This window comes from Leucoraja erinacea, chromosome 3 (genome assembly GCF_028641065.1).
Source record: "Leucoraja erinacea ecotype New England chromosome 3, Leri_hhj_1, whole genome shotgun sequence".
In the NCBI taxonomy this organism is placed as follows: domain Eukaryota; kingdom Metazoa; phylum Chordata; class Chondrichthyes; order Rajiformes; family Rajidae; genus Leucoraja; species Leucoraja erinaceus.
In genome coordinates, this window is record NC_073379.1 from 91417822 (window position 1) to 91438462 (window position 20641).

Sequence of the window (20641 nt, forward strand, 5' to 3'; positions counted from 1 at the left end):
AAACAATAATGGACCCTAACATATTATTTATTGATACTTGCAGTGCTTTTGCAGAAAATGAATTTATTACAATACTTCAATATTTTAGGTATTTAGATGTACAGAAAAGGCACGTAAGCATGGTTCACAGTGCTTTATTTTAACATTATTATTCTGATTTTCAGAATCTAATCTGTACCGCTGTGGATTCAGGGGTTCATCACATCTGGGAATCCCATATAATGTATCAGAGGTTAGTGGAATCTGGAAAGTATTTCAATGAGAACCCAGTACTTTATTCAATGGTGACTAAACTGGAAGTTAGAATAAAAACTCCAGGAGTATTCCTTCATTAGGACCATAACTATATTCCTTGGAGTGCAGGAGGATGAGGGGTGATCTTATAGAAGTTTATAAAATCATGAGAGGAATAGTTCGGGTAGTTGCAGAGTCTCCTTTGCAGAGTAGGTGGATCGAGGACCAGAGGACATGGGTGTAAGGTGAAGGGAAAAAGATTTAATAGGAATCTGAGGGGTAACTTTTTCACACAAAGGATGGTGGGTGTATGGAACAAACTGTGAGAGGAGGTAGTTGAGGCTGGGATTATCCCAATGTTTAAGAAACAGTTAGACACGTACATGGATAGAACAGGTTTGGAGGGATATGGACCAAATGTGGGCAGGTGGGATTAGTGTAGCTGGAACATGCTGTCCGGTGTGGGCAAGTTGGGCCTAAGGGCCTGATTCCACTGTGTCACTCCATGACTCTAGGACTACCAGCAATTTTGAATTAAGCCAAAACAGTTTGTGACTTGGGCATTATCTTCTTGATGTGTTTACAGTCTTAACCATAACATATACGTTGTTATAGCCCTTTAATAAACCAATTAGCATTTATTAAAGTTCTGTGCATTGCTTAGGCGGTTGTCCCTTTAAAGAGTGAGTGATCTTTTTTTCCTGCTTCTTGAGATGCTTTACTGTGTACAGCTGTCTAGTTTAGATCAGAAATCATATCAGTAGAACAGTTTAATTTGGAGGATTATCAGCAAATCGATTAAGCTGTATGGAATTCCACCATAGACGAGGGAATAAAAGAGGAATTCGTTGGGTGGAAGAATTTAATATCCCTTTTTGTATGCTGATATTCATATTGTACCATGTTCTTAAGATCATAAATCATAGAAGCAGAATTAGGCCCCTCAGGTACAGGACCCTGGTGAGATCACACCTGGAGTGATTGTGTCCAGTGTTGGTCTCCTAATTTGAGGAAGGACATTCTTGCTTTTGAGGAAGTGCAGCGTGATTCCAGGTTAATTCCTGGGATGCCGCGACTGACAGGATGAAAGAATGGATCGACTGGGCTTATATTCACTGGAATTTAGGATGATACAAGATGCAAGATACAATTTATTTGTCATTTGGACCCCTTGAGGTCCAAACGAAATGACGTTTCTGCAGCCATACATTACAAACAAATAGACCCAAGACACAACATAATTTACATAAACATCCATCACATCGCTGTGATGGAAGGCCAAAAAACGTATCTCTCCACTGCACTCCCCCCCCCCCCCCGATATCAGAGTCAAAGTCAAAGCCCCCGGCTGGCGATGGCGATTGTCCCGCGGCCATTAAAGCCACGCCGGGTGGTGCAAGGTCGCACACCGGGTTCTTGATGTTAGAGCCCCCGGCGTGCGCTCGCAGAGTCCCGCGGGTATCTTATTAAAACATACGAAATTTGTAAGGGATTGGACATGTTATATACAGGAAAAATGTTCCCGATGTTGGGGGAGTCCAGAACCAGGGGTCACAGTTTAAGAATAATGGGTAGGCCATTTAGGACTGAGATACAGAAAAACCTTTTCACCCAGAGAGTTGTGAATCTGTGGAATTCTCTGACACAGAAGGCAGTGGAGGCCAATTCACTGGATGTATTCAAGAAAGAGTTAGATATAGCTCTTAGGGCTAACGGAATCAAGGGATATGGGGAGAAAGCAGGAATGGGATACTGATTTTGGATGATCAGTTGTGATCATATTGAATGACGGTGCTGGCTCAAAGGGCAGATTGCCCTACTGCTATTTTCTATGTTTCTATGTTCCTTGAGTCTACTCCACCATTCAATCATGGCTGATCTATCTTTCCCTCTCAGCTCTATTCTCCTGCCTTCTCCCCATAACCTTTGACACCCTTACTAATCAAGAACCTGCAATCTCCACTTTAATAAATACCCAATGATGGCCTCCATAGCCATATGTGGCAATTAATTCCACCGATTCACTACCCTCTGACTAAAGAAATTCTTCCACGTCTCCTTTCTGAAGGCAGATCCTTTAATTGTTGAGGTTGTGCCCTCTGATCCTAGACTCTTCCATAAGTGAAAACATCCTCCTCAGCATTGTCTTAAAAAAAATTGACTTTCGACTTTACTTTTGACTTTAGAGATACAGCGGAAACAAACCCTTCGGCCCACCGAGTCCATGCCGACCAGCAATCACCCCGTACACTAACACTATCCTACATACTAGGGACAATTTACAATTTTACCAAAGCCAATTAACCTATAGATCTGTACATCTCTGGAGCATGGGAGGAATCTGGAGTACTCAGTGAAAACCCACACGGTCACAGGGAGAAGGTACCAACTCTAGTCAGACAGCGCCCATAGTTAGGATCGAACCCAGGTCTCAGTTGCTGTAAGGCAGCAACTCTGTCGCTGTAAAATTGGTTTCACGCATTACCTTTAATCAATGATAATTTCTGATATCCCCCTTTCCCTACCTCAGACAGTTAAATTGATTTATTTAAACTTTTTTAAGCAATAAAACAATTGAAATGCTGATAATTGTATTACTTTCCCTAATGCATGGTTGTTGGTATATTTTAGAGTCACGGTACACATCATTTGTATGACAGTGGGCACATAGCAATGACCTACACTGGCCTAGCTAGCCTGGTGATTCTTGGAGATGATCTGAAACGGGTAAATAAGGAAGCATGTTTAGCAGGACTCAGAGCTCTGCAAATTGAAGATGGCAGGTATGGTAAATTCTTTATTATCATGGAAGAAATTGTATTAATACTTTGCATGCCTTGCAATTTAAAGCCCACTTTATGTAGCAATGGTATAATAACATTAGATAATTATAATCGGGGTTTATTTTCACTTGATTGGTTGAGCCTGAGCATTGTTCGCTTGAGATCTTTTGTATCATGTAAGTAAAATCTAGTTTTCTTTTTATGAAAGTGAAGTGAGAAAGTTCTAATTATCCATTGCATTTCGGATTTTGTTCAATTACTTGATCATTTTCTTTCATTAGCCAAACCTCGGGTAATATTCCTTTCTCAACTTTGACAGTCTTAAGGAGCAGTTTTTCAAAACTGCTAAGTATTCTTTCTGTAAGCCTGTATAGTTATGGGCATACATAATAGCTCTCATGGCTTTCCACACAAGCTTCACAAGTTTACAAGCTATAGGAGCAGAATTGGGCCATTCAGCACATCGAGCATCACCATTCAGTCATGGCTGATCTCTGTCTTTTAATCCCATTTTCCTGCCTTTTCCCCATAACCCATGACACTCATTGTAATCAAGAATTTGTCTATCTCTCCCTTAAAATATCCACTGACGGCCTCCATAGCCCTCTGTGGCAATGAGTTCTACAAATTAACTGCCCTATGACTAAAGAAGTCCCTCACGTCGTTTCTAAAACAGCGCCCTTTAATTCTGAGCCTATGACCTCTGGTCCTAGGCTCGCCCACCAGTGGAATCATCCTTTCCACAGCCACTCTATCTATGCCTTTCATTATTCGGTAAGTTCGAAGAGGTCCCCCCTCAATTTAAACTCCAGCGAGTAGAGGCCCAGTGCTTGCCAGTATTGATCAGATGGATGCCTTCTGGTAGCAGGATTTTGTTATTTCTCTTCCGTTTCTAAACAAGACACTACCAAATAAAAACTTTACCAGAAAATTGGTGTACCTAACTAAAACCAAGTGGGAAATTGGGGAAAAAAAACTTTTGTACTTAAAAAATATATATTTTGTAGCTCCTGTTGAGAATTAACTGCTTCAATCGTCAATAGTCAGATTTAGTCATCACGTGCACAATGAAGTGCAGTGAAATGAACTTGCCAGCAGCAGTACGATAAAAAAGAACACAAAATACACAATAAAAAATGTAACACAAAAACATTCACCACAGCATTCATCACTGTGGTGGAAGGCACAAAGTTTTGTCAGCCCTCCTCCATTTTTCCCCGTGGTCGGGGCCATAAACCTCCGCAGTCGCCGCTGTGGGCGGCCAGATGTACAGACAAGGCAAGTCCCAAATCGGTGCTTCCCTACCGGAGACCGCGGCTTGAAGATAACGTAGGCCGGCGGTCGGAGCTCTTCTCCAGGGATTCCCGGCGAGGGATCCACTCCGGATGGAGAGTAAGCAAGTCCCCGCCACGCCCGCGGCTAGAAGCACCGCAGACTGCGGCTTCAAGCTGTTGTAGGCCGGCGGTCGGAGCTCTTCTCCAGTAATCCCCGGCGAGGGGTCCCGCTCCGGATGGTAAGTCCCCGCCGCGCCCGCGGTTTGTAGCAGCGCAGTCCGCGGTTTCAAGATTATGTAGGCTGTGGGCCGGCGATCGGAGCTCTTCTTCTCCGGGGTCCCCAACGAGGTATCCCAGGCTTCGGATGCCGTGCCAGCTGGAATCTCTGCAGACCGGCTTCAGGCTGCATGCTGTCGGCTTCAGGCTGCCACGGGCCAGCGATCGGAGCGCTCCCTCCTGGCGACCCTCAGCGAGGGCTTGCCCACTCCACGATGAAAAGTTCACTCTGCGCCCGCTGCTGAAGCTCCAGGACCGTCTCCGGGAAAGGCCGCACCAATCCTTGGTGTTAAGCCGCGAGGGAGGCGACATGGAAAAATTTGCCTCTCCGTGGAGGAGGCGACCGAAAGCGGTTGCCCCCCCCCTTACCCCTCCTCACCACCCCCCACACAAGACACACCGAGAGACATTAAAACAAACATTTGGACATACTAAAAAAAAACAAAAAAAGTAGAATTGACTAACACGCTCCTGGCAGGGCAGCCGTCTCGCAGCGCCCCCACCAACCATTCCTTCCTCAGCAGCCAACTGTCTATGTTGAGAGGGGAACAGGGCATAGGCACTGATAACACAAAAGAGAGTGGTTATATTGCTTTCTCCCAAACCTGGGCTGGGAAAGGTGCATGTCTAATATTCTGTTCAGTCTAACCCTGGAAGCATGGCCACCAGCCTGCAAACTGTCCTTCAATGGTATGTGGTCAGTTCACCGTGTCCAGTATATTTGCCCCACTGATAGTTCCATACATGACTCTCTCTTCCACTTTTCCTGCATGCCTCTGCTGTGGATGTTTTGATGTTGCTTATTGCCAGACTAGTTGTCTGGAACTCAGAATGAGGGAGTCAGTTATCTAGTGGCTAATGGGGTGGCAGTTAGCACAGAGGACAGGGCAAAATAATTGTAGTAAAGGCCTAAGATTGAAAATAAATCTGCAGTATCATAGTTCATGCATTATAGAAACAAGCTCTGACCAAGATGCTCATCCAAGCTAGACCTGCATTTGAACAATATCTCTCTAAACCTTTCCCTTGCATGTACCTGTCCATGTATTTTTAAAATGTTGTTAGTGTACCAACCTCAACCACTTCTTCTGGCAGCTCATTCCATATATGTACCACCTACAGTGTGGAAAAAGTTACCTGTCAGGTTACTATTAACTCTTTCCCTTCTCACTTTAATCCTATGCCCTCTATTCTTGATTCCCCAACCCTGGGGAGGGGAAAACAACTATGTGCATTCACCCTGTCTATGCCCCCTCATGATTTTATACACCTCTATATGGTCATTCCTCAATTAGTTTAGTTTATTATTGTCACGTGTACTGAGGTACAGTGAAAAGCTTTTTGTTTGCATGCTAACCAAAGAAAAGACTATACATTATTACAATCAAGCTATCCACAGTGCATCGATAAAGTCCGATAGTTCAAAGGTCTCCCATGAGGTTGATGGGTGGTCAGGACCGAACCTAAGGTGATGATAGGACCATTGAGTTATCTGATAACAACTGGGAAGAAACTGTCCCTGAATATGGAGGTATGTGTTTTCAAACTTCTGTCCGTCTTGCATGATGGAAGAGGGGAGAAGAGGAGAGATTGGTTATTGATTATGCTGGTTGCTTTGCCGAGTTAGTGCGAAGTAGAGATGGAGTCAATGGAAGGGAAGCTGGTTTGCAAATTGATCTGGGCTACATCCACAACTCTGCAAATTCTTGCAGTCTTGGATGGATCTGTTCCCAAACCAGGCTGTGATGCATCCCGATAAAATGTTTTCTACGGCGTATCTGTAGAAATGATGAGGGTTGTTGGGAACATGCCAAACTTCCTAAACCTTCTAATGAAGTAGAGGCATTGGTATGCTTCCTTGGCCATAGCTTCGATGTGGCTGGTCCAGATTAAATTGTTGGTAATGTTTATTCCTTGGAACTTGAAGCTTTCAAGCATCGCTACTTTGCCGCCTGTGTGTGTGTGTACTACTTTGCTTCTACAAGTCGAGGACACCCTCCTTTGTCTTGCTGACATAGAGGGAGAGGTTGTTATCTTGGCACCAGGTTACAAGGTCTCGGTCACCTTTTTATATTCTGTCTTATCATTATTTACTATCTGATGTTGTCGTCTGTGAATTTGTAAATTGAGTTGGATTAGTATTTGACTGCACAGACACGAATGTTTAAGTATAGGGGGCTGATAACATATCCTTTCGTGCACCAGTTTTGAGGATTTTCATAGAGGATGATTTGTCATCTATTCTCTGAATTTTACTTCGGAGTCACGTGAGTGACTACGTGAAGAACCCCGCCAGGACGCATGCGTGTCATATCGCTACTCGCATTGCGAAACGTCAGACGCGGTGGAAGGACGTTCCTCCGCGGCGGCAGTTTAAAAACTGCTAATTGCAGTTAAGGGTTTACTCTGCGGTCTTTTTTGTTTCCTTTCCCAACTACAGGCAGGGAAATGGAGAAAACAAAGAAGACAAGGGCTGCGACAAAGCTGGTGAGGGAGGACCGCGGAGGAGCGGGCAGCCAGCAAGAGCAGCCGACGGCACTTGGATCACCCGTAATGGGATCAGCTGTGCCCGATGTCGCCTCCGCACCGGCCAAATCCACGCGGCCAGGCGGCAAGGCAAAATACAAATCTAACAAGGTCGTGGACTCGGAGGAGTCCGACTTTGAAATTACAAAAAGTACTGACATTACTGACCGCAGGGATAACAGCATTTGCCCGTACAGTGGACGACAGGAATATGTCCCAGGACCAACAAGATGCGCTGGCACTATTCTGTAACACCCAGCACGAAATAAATAACATCAGGAAAAGTGCCATACAACCCACACTGAACCCAAAATTTGCGGGACTGTGCAAACCTGGGGCCACGAAACCACCAATTCTCTTGTTCGGTGGCAACCTATCGAAGCAGGTAAAAGAGCTCGATGAGGAAGCCAAAACCTTGGGATTAATAAAAGGAACACAAACAAAAACCCACTACAGCCAAAGACAGCATCCCTACGCATCCACCAGCAGAACTGGTGAAAGCTCGAAGGCACGGTTTTCCAAACATGAGTCTTTTTTAGGCCATGGCCCAGGCCGGCCTTCTTGGAAATGCGGGGAATCCCAATGCCAACACCAACCAACCCGAAAAACCAGGCACCAGCGCAACAACAGCGGAAGAACTACAAAAAGAAGTAAACCTGCCACTGGTAACAATGGAGGTAGGTGGGTCTGGTTCCCTAAAAGATATGGAGAGCATGGAGGTTGGGGGGAGACTACACTGGTTTTTGAATGCATGGAGCATGCTAACGACCGATACGTACATCTTACACAGTATCCAGGGATATACAATAGAGTTTATACACGAGTACAGCCCTCCAGTTCAACATAGACCGAACCGAGTGTTCGTACTCTCTGATAAAGAAAAATCAGAGGCACAAGCTGAACTGGAGCGGCTTTACATAAAAGGTGTAATTGAGATAACTCAACACGAACCATTAGAATTCGTGTCCAATATTTTTACCAAAACCAAAAAAGATGGTGGTTGTCGCATCATCATAGATCTGACAAAATTGAATACATTTGTACAATATATTCACTTTAAAATGAAAACCTTTGTTACTGCTAAACAATTAATTTCCAAAGGTTACTTCATGGCCAGCATCGATTTAAAAGATGCTTACTATTCAGTACCCATACGAGGTGACCACAGATGTTACTTAAAATTCAACTGGATAGGACAACTCAGGCAATATAAAGCACTGCCAAATGGGCTATCATCAGCCCCCAGGCTGTTCACGAAAATCTTAAAACCAGCCCTAGCGTTTCTACGGAAACGTAATCACATGGTTATGGCATATTTAGATGACATACTCATAGTGAGCATAACTTTGGAATTGGCCATACAAACTGTAACAGCCACAAAACAGTTATTTGAAAAACTGGGATTTATCATCCATCCAGTTAAATCTAAACTAACACCGTCCACTACTATGGACTATTTGGGATTCACCATTGACTCCGTTCACATGACGGTGACACTACCTAAGGGAAAGGCTAGAGATTTAATAGAGGCTTTCAATAACCTCATTGACATCAGAAATCCGTCCATCAGATTGGTAGCAAAAGTAATTGGTAAAATGGTGGCTGCTTTCCCAGCCACACAATTTGGACCTCTACATTACCAAAACTTACAGAGAGCAAAAATACAAGCTCTCAAAATCAATGCAGGTCACTTTGACAGACCTATGAGACTACCAATCCAAGCCAAAACGGAACTAAAATGGTGGATAGACAACCTCTGGCTTTGATCCAACCCAATCATTGTCAGTAACCCTTCTATGGTACTACAAACCGATGCCAGTGCACTTGGGTGGGGAGCCACCAATACCATCACCAGCTGTGGAGGTAGATGGACAGCACAGGAGGCATCTTTCTTAATCACACTGGGCATAAACTACTTGGAACTGTTGGGTGCATTCCATGGCCTTAAGTCATATTGTACTGGGTCATATCACCAGCATGTTAGATTACAAATAGACAATACCACCGTGGTAGCATACATCAACCACATGGGTGGTAACAAATCGATATCATGTGACAATCTCGCTAATTCAATTTGGCAATGGTGTATCCAGAGAGATATTTGGATATCAGCCACTTACCTAGCAGGGAGACTAAATTTAGTGGCAGACACCAGGTCACGCAAATTTAATGAAAACACCGAATGGATGTTGAACAAAATGGTATTTTCTGATATTACAGCAAAATATGGAACACCAGATATCGATCTATTCGCATCCAGACTAAACAACCAGATACCTAACTATGTTTCATCGGAACCAGACCCTGGGGCAGCAGCAACAGATGCATTTTCACTGCATTGCGGGAAATTGTTTATCTATGCATTTCCTCCTTTCTGCCTCATCAGTCGGGTATTAAGGGAAAATACAACAAGACTCTGCGTCTGGTATTTTGGTAGTATCCGATTGGCCTACACAACCATGGTTCCCAGTGGTGCAAAACATGGTATTAGAACCATGTATTACCATCCCACATAGACCAGACTTGTTGCTACATCCCGTGACAGGGGATAGCCATCCATGCCATAAAAGCTTGAACCTGTTAATTTGTAGAGTTTAAAAACACCACTTCTACAACTGGGACTAACGGACCAAACAGCGAACATGATCTCGGCGGCCCAAAGACAATCAACTAAAAAACAATATCTGGTCTACATCAGGAAGTGGGAAATGTACTGTCATAAGAACAACATCACCAACAGAAACATGAACATCCCGTCTGTTCTGGAATATCTGGCAGGCCTCCACTTTGATGAGGTTTTAAAAACACCACTTTACAACTGAACGGACCTAACAGCGAAACATGATCTCTGCGGCCCAAAGGACAATCAACTAAAAAACAATATCTGGTCTGACATGGAAGTGGGAAATGTCTGTCAAAGAACAACCATCACCAACCGAAAAACATGCACATCCCGTCTGTTCTGGAATATCTAGCAGGCCGCCACTATGATGAAGGGCTCAGCTACAGTGCCATCAACAGCGCCAGAAGTGCTCTGTCGACTTACCTATGGCAAGGGACAGAGCGTTACACTGTAGGGACTCACCCTCTGGTAACAAAGCTCATGAGGGGAATATTTAATACAAATTCCCCCAAAAACCAGGTACTCCCAAATTTGGGATGTAAGCATTGCTCTGAAAACGCTCAGGAACTGGTCTCCAGCATCAACTCTGCCCCTACACAGACTAACTTTGAAAACAGTCATGTTAATGGCACTGGTCACGGCACAGAGGGTTCAGTCACTGCATAAACTCAGACTGGACAACATGACCTCCTCACCTGACGATATTACGTTCCACATCTACGAACTGGTAAAGCAGAACAGACAGGGATCAGCAGTCCTCAATATACCATTCAGGTCATACCCTTCAGATGACCGTCTCTGTATAGTTAGACACCTGTCATTATACATAGAGAAAACAAAAATCCTAAGAGGCAATGAGAAGGGACTGCTGATCAGCCATAAGCAACCTCACAAAAGAGTGACGGTCCAGACCATCTCGAGATGGCTGAAACAGGTGCTGACACAGGCTGGAGTGGATACTAACGTTTTAAAATCTCATTCCACCAGGGCTGCAGCTACATCGGCAGCAGTACAACTGGATGTGCCCATGGACCAAGTCCTCGAAGCAGCAGGATGGTCAGGGGAAAGAACTTTCCAGTTATTTTACAATAAACCAGTGATGAAATCTGGAACATTTGCAGAAAAAATTTTAAGTTCTGTAAATTAATTAAACCCATAAAAGGGGTTATAATTTGTGTTAATAAAATTTAAGATTTCAATGACGAATCATGTCCAAATCATGTTAACACTATTCCTCCCACAGTCAAGGCAGACGTGATGCATGGACTTGTGTCCACGGCATGAAATCACAGAGCTTTAAAATCTTCACGTAGTCACTCACGTGACTCCGAAGTAAAATAGTAAGATTAAACAAGAACCTACCAGTTTGAAGTTTGATCTGTATTTTATGAGGGATTACGTGCCCTCCGCTCCCACCCTGATCATATACTTAACTGGTATCTCTTCTCTAATCTTACTATGTTTAGTCATTACAGTTATCTGTGATTTCACTCCGCTGCTTTGAAGAATGACACGCATGCGTCCTGGCGGGGTTCGTCATGTAATCCCTCATCGTAACTCCTCATAAAATACAGACCAAACTTCAAACTGGTAAGTTCTCGTTTAATCTTACTATTAAACTCCATTTACCATTCCATGAACCATTTCCCCACCTGATTAAGATCCTGCTATAAATCATGTTAACTGGTACTGTCATCTGCAAACTTATTAATAATGCCTTGTTGATATAAACCACAAACAATAATTGGCCCAGCACTGACTCTTGAGGTACATTACTAATCATGGGTCTCCAATCCGATTCTTTCTTTTAAAACATCTGTCATCACCCTCTGTTTCCTACCATCAAGCCAATTATGTATCTAACTAGCTAGCTCTTGCTAAATTCCATGCAATCTAATCATCCAGAGCAACTTACAATGTGGAATCATATCAAAAGCCTTACTGAAGTTCATATAGAGTACGTCTACTGCCCTGCCTTCATCAATCTTCTTGGTTATTTCTTCAAAAAACGGATTCAGTCTTGTGAGATACTATCGCCCAAGCTCAAAGCTGTGTTGAGTTGCCCTGTCTTTCCAAATGTATGTGGTTTTTTTTACAATACTGCACACAAAAATGTGACAAAGGGGGTCAAATTTCAAATTCATTCAAAAAAGTTGACAAGCACTTTATTGGGTTCATGATTAACATAGTATCAACAAAAAATATATAAGAAAAGATAGCATATGATGGCAAGTTTCCGAAAATGGCATCAGAATACACAAATACAGGTTGTCGCGTGGTGTCCATCAGTGACCTGGTTGGCACAGTCAGTGCACGCATTTCTTATTCCTTTCTATGTTTATGAATACCACATGGAAAAATAAAATTGCAAACATCATTTCTATTCACCTGATCATGTAGTAGAATACTGCATCCATCTGAGTGGACACAGCAACGCGTGTTACACATCATACACACAAACGTACGTTGCGGTGGACACTAAAAGGCTTGGTGTCCCAGAAAACAAACATTACATTAATAGCGAAAACCAAACATTTTCACCAATGTGATCTAAACAATACATTACCTTATGGATTTGAGTTATATCGATGGCCGCTGATTCGTCAGAATGTTTGATTTGGGCTGATATTTTAGTAAGTAAAATGTCTCCGTAAATGGTCGTTGCGGAGCTTCCCGAAGTTGACACGAAGGAATGAACTTAGCGACTTAGTCCGTACGAAAGGTAAACAAGAGACAGTGTGTTGCCAAATTGAAGATTGGCTCAGTTTCTTAGTTTTGATGACCAATGTATGTCCAAAATTTTTTTTAATTGATTTAAAAAAGTCGGAAAATATATCGTAAATTGTTTTTGACACCACGATGTTTTTGCTATATTAAATTGGAAAATAAGAAAAAATAATTTACTCGCCCAAAAATCACTACTATCATAGGATACCCCGTTGGGTTTTTGAAAAGCATTGGAGGTTTGGAGCCTCCGTGATTTAACGTACGGTGGTACTGACCCCAATAATGGTCGTTGTGCCAATGAACACCACGCACAACGACTGTTACGGGATCTTTACTGTACTGGATTATATTTATGTTACTGCATTTTTCTCTTGGTATTGATAAAGATATTTCCAAAGATTATTATCAAAATGTATATGTATGAGGAGCCATATGAAGTTTATTTATGAATTAAATATTAATGACTAAATGTGGCAGAGTTTTTAATGTCACATTTTTGGTTTCCAAATTGGTGGTAAAACGAAGATCATGAAAAAAGTTTTTGACTTTCGGTCTTGAAGTTATCTAATTTATATTTGTTATTTATAAGGTTTCACACGATGGGTAGATTTTTGCTAAGAACGATGTATTGGTGTAAAAAATGATAATCTTGTTCCTCAAAATTTCTCCAGTATTGTATAAAGACACATATCATATCCTTTAGTAATTTACTTTTGGCCTACAGTTCCAAGGTTTTTTTTGTGGTCGTTAAGTAAAGACACAACCTTGGCCCCCCTCCAGTCTCCCAGCAGCTCACCCGTAGCTAATGAGGATTCATAAATGCGTAGTTTAGCAGGGCTTTGCCACCTAGCCACGATGGCATCTGTATAGCACTTTAGTGTGAATTGTCTATTTGTAAATAAATTTTAGTGATTTGGGTTGAAATTTGATTAATTTGAAGTAAGATCTGTTTTGCTACCTAAAACCCCTGTCCCACGGTACGAGTTCATTCCAAGAGGTCTCCCGAATTTGCCCTGATTCGAACGCGGAGATTTACGGTCATTGCCACTCGTCGGTACTTGGGGCTCTCGTGGACATTTTTCATCATGTTGAAAAATCTTCAAGAGTCTTCCCGTGCTTACCTACCGTTAGCGAGTCTTCCCGAGTACCTGCCGTTAGCGCTAAGAGACGTCCCCGAGCTCCGACGTACCCGCTACATTCATTCTCCATGCTTACCACAAGTTTGATTTTTTTTAAACTCGGGAGAGCTCTTGGAATGAACTCGCACCGTGGGGCAGGGCTATAACCAGATGAGACAAACTATTCGTGATGTAAATAAAAACTTGTTCTGATTGCAACCAGTTTAAGATCTTACAACATGCACTTTTGAAACAATTAGACAAACTTTATTTTTAATGTCCCAATAATATTTCATAGTATGGAGTCAAATGAAAATTAGAGGCTAGATGTATTTGTCACCTGTATAGTTGCAATAGTGTTTCTTTGTTTTTCCTTCTTTGCCTGTTTTGCAGCTTCTATGCTGTGCCAGAAGGAAGTGAAAATGACATGAGGTTTGTCTACTGTGCCACTTGTATCTGTTATATGCTCAATGATTGGTCAGGAATGAACACAAAGAAAGCCATAAATTACATCAGAAAAAGCATGGTGAGTAAAGTAAAATTGGATCTCTACCATGAAAAATTGTTGAAGTTGAAATTCAGATTTTGATTGCAAACTAAAATACTGGAAATGTTAAAAATGCTGAAAGAAAGTAAACAAAATATGAGAATACTCAGCAGGTGGGTGATATCTGTAGAGAAAAAAAACAGCTAATTTTGTAGCTCTGTGACCTTGAGGGGGGATCTTATAGAAACTTACAAAATTCTTAAGGGGTTGGACAGGCTAGAGGGAAGTCTTTTAGGACCGAGATGAGAAAATCATTTTTTACACAGTGGTGAATCTGTGGAATTCTCTGCCACAGAAGGTAGTTGAGGCCAGTTCATTGGCTATATTTAAGAGGGTTTCTATGTTTCATTGCGCTTAAACTCATTCAACATAAAATTAAATATGATGTATCAAAGATGCCCATTTCTAATGAAAAATTATTAACAAAAAACTAACATTTATCTCCAGAAATGATTTCTGACGTGAATATTTTTAGCAGTTACTACATTTAATCAAGTTTACATTGCATTGAAAAGCAATTTTGTTTCCAAGAAAGCACTTTGCTTTTAAATGAAAATATTTGCAAATAATTTGTATATGTTACATGAGAAGTAGGAGCAGGAGTAGACCACATAGATTTCAAATCTGGTTCTTTATTCAATGGATCTGTTGTACTTTCCTGTATGATCTCAGTCACCTTGGATGTTGTTGCATTCCAGAAACCTATCTGTTTCAGCAGTAAAGTGGTATTTAAGTCTTCTGTAGAATCTTTCCTCATAAACTAACACGTGAACATGGATGGAGACTAAGACTTTGCCTCCATCACAGTGAGGATGTGCTTGGTGAACTCACTGTGGTGGATGTTTAATTTGTGTTTATTGTATGTTTTGTTATTATTGATTCTGTGTATGACTGCAGGCAACATAATTTCGTTCAGACCGAAAGGTCTGAATGACAATAAAGGATCTATCTATCTATCTATCTATCTATCTATCTATCTATCTATCTATCTCCAAGCACCACCTCCAAGTGTGTGTTTTTTATTCATTCTTTTTTTTGGGGATGTCAGTGTTGATTGCAAGGCAGCATTTAATGGATATCATCACTAATTGTTCTTGCTAATTAACCTGCTTAAACCACTGCACTCCTTGAGTTATGAAGTAAGAAGTTCCAGGATTTAGAGCCAATTATTGTGAAGGAACAGCAATACATTTCCTGTTCATGATAGTGTGCCACTTGAAGGGGAATTTGCCGGTGGTAATGTTCCTCAGCTCCTGCAGTCCTGGACCTCCTGGACAATAGAAGCCAAGGATTTGAAGGTTCCTTTGGAGTAACCGAGGTGAATAACTGCAGATCATCTTGTTAATATACACAGCAAATACTGTATGCTGGTGATAAGGAATTAAAGGGGCTGTTCCACTGCGGCGACCTAATTGCCGAGTTTAGAAGAGTTTGCCCTCCACTCATACTCGCAGCATGGTCAACACGAGGTCTTAGGAGGTCTTTGTAACTCCTTCATGCTCGAGTAGTCCCTGCGTACTCGAGGCCTCAGCTAGGTCGTGGCATATTTTTCAACATGCTGAAAAATGCCTGCGAGTAAAGAAAGGTCGCCATGGAAAAAATCGATATATTTCTTTACTCGTAGGTTTAGTCGTAGTAGGTCGGCATGTTATTCGTAGGTAATCGAGGGTAGTCGAAGGTAGTCGTAGATAGTCTTCAACATAGTTGAAGGGGTGTTGAAGGAAGTTGTCTTCGCTCTCCACTATTCGGTGTCCCAATTTTCCCTGAGCTAGTCGTAGCTAGTTGCAGCTAGTCTTCAACATAGTCGAAGAAGGTCGAAGGTGGTCTTCTACATAGTCGAAAAAGATCTTCAACATGACACTTTTTCAAACTCTCCTAAACTTGCCAGTTAGGTTGCTGCAGTGGGACAGCCCCTTTAATGTTTAGGGTGATTAGGGCATCAGTGAAGATTTGTCAAGGATGTGTTATTTGAGAGTTGGAGCTGCAGTCATCCAGGCAAGTGGAGTCTATTCTGTTGCTATAAAGACCTGTGCCTTATAGATGACGAAAAGGTTTTGGGATGTCAGGAGGTGAGTTACTTGCTGCAAGACACCTAGCCTCTGACTTACACTTGTAGCCATGGGATTTATGGACACCAAAATGATCAAAGCTAACTTCAGAACTAAGTGTGACTACCAAATTCAAGTACAGTTGCACCAAATCTTCTCAAATTTTGTAACTAATCCACTTTGCCGTGAAGGGCAGCATTTTTAAACTTTAGAAATACTGCACGGAAATAGGCCCTTTGGCCCATCGAGTCCGTGCTCACCAGCCATCACCCCGTACATTAACACTATCCTACATGCTAGGGACAATTTTACCGAAGCCAATTATCCTACAAATCTGTACGTATTTGGAGTGTGGGAGAAAACCAGGCCACCTGGAGAAACCCCATCCAGTGACAGAGAGAATGTACAAGCTCCGTACAGATAGCACCAGAAGTCAGGATCGAACCCGGGTCTCTAGCACTTTAAGGCAGCAACATTACCACTGCACAATTGTGCTTTCATCTCATTTGCTTTCCAACTTATTGCATGCTAATTTTCTTTTTGGTTGCTTGAATTTGCAAATTACTTTGTAGACAATGTAATTACAAGAAACAAATATAATTTTAAATTATGTCACAGATTATGGTCTGTCGCTGTTTTTGTTTCGCTTTAAGCTATCTAAACACATTCAATTGATAATTAAGTAAATTGTGTGGGTATTCCCCAAGGCGATCTTTCAGAATTGGTGCATTCTAAATAGGTATTTAAAACCTCTCCTGAATGTTGCTAAAATTGTTTAAAATTCTTGAAGTTTAAATTATTTAATCAATAATAGTTGAATGGTAAGTAGTTAATAAAAAGCCCTACTTGGTCTTCACTTAGAGTAATTACTCATTTATGACACAGGAGGCGGCGATTGGGTCCGTGCTGGCTCCTAACAGAGTAACCCCGTCCGTCGAATCCTTCCCTTACTTTCTATATACCTCTGCAACACATTGTTTCTTGTAAGCGCAACACTGTTTACTTTTTAGGTAGACAAAAATGCTGGAGAAACTCAGCGGGTGAGGCAGCATCTATAGAGCGAAGGAAATAGGCAACGTTTCAGGTCGAAACCCTTCTTTAGAAGAACGGCATCGACCCGAAACTTTGCCTATTTCCTTCGCTCCATAGATGCTGCCTCACCCGCTGAGTTTCTCCAGCATTTTTGCCTACCTTCTACTTTCCAACCTCCAGCCTAAACTGTTTACTTCTTTGGCTTTTTATTGGTACTTATAATGTACAAGTATATGTTAATGAGTTGGTGCTGTATATAAGCAGGGAATGTTGGGTAATAAAACTCTCTCTTGTGATCCAGGCCACCTGCGTGTAGTTGTTATTCATTCTGCTGTCTAGAATATAACAAAATTGGCGACGAGGATGGGATAGAGTTTGTGAACTCATCCTTTAAATACTGTGCAGGGATGTTTTGCAACATGTTGTATTGTTTAACATTTTAAACAGTAAATACGGAGTTGTGTCGCAGTTGTTTGCAAGCTGGACACGATAGGCCGCAGATCCTTCTATGAAGGGAACTGTAGTTTAAAACAGCAGCTGTACAAATCGGCAAGCGTTTGTCAGGCTGTCTCTATGTTGTGTCTACATGGCAAGATGTTGTCCTTGGGATTGTATGACATTTTAGCCTGAGTTTTTTTTTGTCGAATTCCTCAAGCTGAATAGCATTTGTACAGCTAAGTTTTAGGTGAATTGTTACACCAGAACAGATAGGAAATAGGTGTTTTTGAACGGACTTTAAAAAAACCCAAAAGAGAACAACATGATGGCAGCGTCCAGGGGCTATATTGGAAACCTTGGCACTTTTGACAAGAGTAGAGTTCAGCACCTATATGGAGAGACCGAACATGTTTTTCACGGCAAACAACATAATGGAGATTAGTAGTGAAGGAGAGATAATGACTGAAACAAATGAGGCCATTTGCGAACGCATGAAAGCAATTCTGCTCACGGAGATCGGTCCTGAAGTGTACGACACACTCGTGAATCTCCTTGCGCCCATAAAGGCAAAAGACGTGCCATTCAATGACATTATGAAGAAGTAGGAGGAGCACTTCAACCCAAAGCCTCTGGAAATTTCAGAAAGCTATAAATTTGCCACTAGAAAACAGAAACAGAATGAGACAATCAATGAGTACATTGTTGCCTTGAAAAACTTAACTGTGCACTGTAACTTTGGAACATTTCTCCGACGTGCACTACGCAACAGATTTGTTTGTAGTCTAGTGGATGAACGAATGCAGTCCAAACTCATGAACACTCCAGATCTTACATTCGAGAAAGCATGCAAGATTGCTACCACAATGGAGATGGCATCAAAGAATGCTTGTGAGTTTCGCCCACCACGGACTGCAGTGGCCGTTTACAGTCACAAGGCAGTGCCTATGGCCAAACCAAGAGGCACAAAAAACAAAAACCAAAGTATGGCTGGAGGCCGAGTTCAGCCAGTTGATATTGTTGCAACGGTAATCGCTCATCCCAATTTTGTCCGTTCAAAATGGCCAAGTGCTATAACTGCCAGAAGAAAGGCCATATCGCCTCAGCATGTCGGGCCAAGCTTAAAACAGGAAACCGACAATCTGTGGGAATCAAGCGACAACACCAGAGAGGAGTTCACAACTTGGAGGTGAACCCATGTGAAACTTGGGTTGTACACCATTTATGCAACCAACATCGATAAGCCTACAACCAGTCAGGGCAAGGACTTTCGAACTAAACTATTGATTAATGAACAGTTAATCGATATATGTATTGGCACGGCAGCAGATTGTTCGGTCATGAGCAGAGACCTCTACGAAACAAAGTTACCACAGATACCATTGTTTGAGAGTAAGGTCAAGCTAACAACCTACTCGGGCAAGGTTTTGGAGACGTGGACAAATGAACTGTAAAGTACAGCATAATGGTCAGTCATTAACATTGCCCATCATAGTGGCCAGCTACAGAAATAAACCAACCCTCTTTGGAAAGGATTGGCTGAGTAGAATGGAATTAGACTGGAACATTTTCAGCGTCGATTTGTCCAAATCGAGTCTTGAAAACGTCATAAGCAAACATGCAAACCTTTTTGCTGACAGTTACATGGGAATAACAGGGTACTCTGCACACATTCGACTTAAGCAAGATGTGAGATCTGTGTATTGTCGACCAAGACTTGTACCATATGCACTAAAGCAACAAGTGGAGGAAGAACTTGACAGGCTAGAGCGGAATGGAGTACTGGTGAAGACAGACCAGAGTAACTGGGCAACGCCAATTGTGGCTGTACCCAAGGCCAACAAAACTGTTTGACTATGTGGTGACTACAAAGTCACAATCAACCAAGCCATTGATGTCGAACAATATCCGTTACCAACCTTGCAAGATCTGTACGCAGAACTTAGAGAGTCTTCACTAAACTGGATTTGTCTCACGCTTACGCCCAACTCAATGTCGACAAGGAAAGTCAGCGATACTTGAGTATCAACACACATAAGGGCTTGTATTCATATACAATACTGCCCTATGGTATGAAATCCTCCCCGAAATGTTTTCAGTCTGTCATGGACAAAATGTTACAAGGCATTATGCACTGTGTGTGCAACCAGGGTGACCTACTGATATTCACAGAGGGCATGGTAGAACATTTGGAAATCCTTGAGCAAGTTCTCACACGACTGAACTGCCACAATGTCAAACGGCGACAAAGTAAATGTGCATTTGTGCAGTCAGAGGTGGTCTACCCCGGACTCAAAGTGGACGCCAATGGACTTTGCCCTGTGAAGGCGAAAATGGAAGCAATAGTGAATGCTCCAAAACCCAACAATGTGTCAGAGCTACGATCATTCCTTGGGATGGTGCAGTTCTATGCATGATTCCTTCCAGATTTAGCAACTGTGCTAAAGCCACTACATCATCTGCTACAAAAAGATGCGAAATGGACGTGGGGAAAGGAACAGCAATGTGCATATGACATCTGCAAAGAAAACTTGACAAGTGACAAACTCCTTGTTCACTACGATACGACACGTGAGATGAAACTTGCTTGTGATGCTTCAAGTAATGGTGTAGGTGCAATGATCTCCCACGTAATGAATGACGGACAGGAAAAGCCTATTGCTTTTGCATCCCGCACCCTATCACCGAGTGAATGCAATTATGCACAGATAGAAAAGGAAGCACACAGCATCGTGTTCGGAATCAAGAAATTCCATCAGTTTCTTCTTGGCAGACCATTCACCCTAGTGACTGATCACAAGCCACTACTAGTGATACTTGGTGCTATACCTTTGCATCATCGCTGGGCATTTTGCTGTCCCTATCACAAGGTGGCGTATAGAGTGCAATGTTACAATTTTAAAAATCAAGTCTGCATCCCATCAGATAAAGAAAAGGAAGACACCAAATTCAGCATATCTCGTGTTCGGCCAATCAAGAAATCTTGTTCCTATTGATCATGGACATTACAAAAAAGCT

General features: G+C 42.2%; 1 protein-coding gene across 1 annotated transcript in view; it reads left to right on the plus strand.

The window, feature by feature from the left end:
• Positions 1 to 20641, plus strand: part of pggt1b (protein geranylgeranyltransferase type I, beta subunit) — a 53850-nt gene that overhangs the window by 13327 nt on the left and 19882 nt on the right. Inside the window, exons 3-5 of the mRNA XM_055633176.1 lie at positions 165 to 232; positions 2866 to 3017; positions 13955 to 14087. Coding sequence (XP_055489151.1) covers positions 165 to 232; positions 2866 to 3017; positions 13955 to 14087 — 353 coding nt within the window. The remainder of the gene's footprint in view (positions 1 to 164; positions 233 to 2865; positions 3018 to 13954; positions 14088 to 20641) is intronic.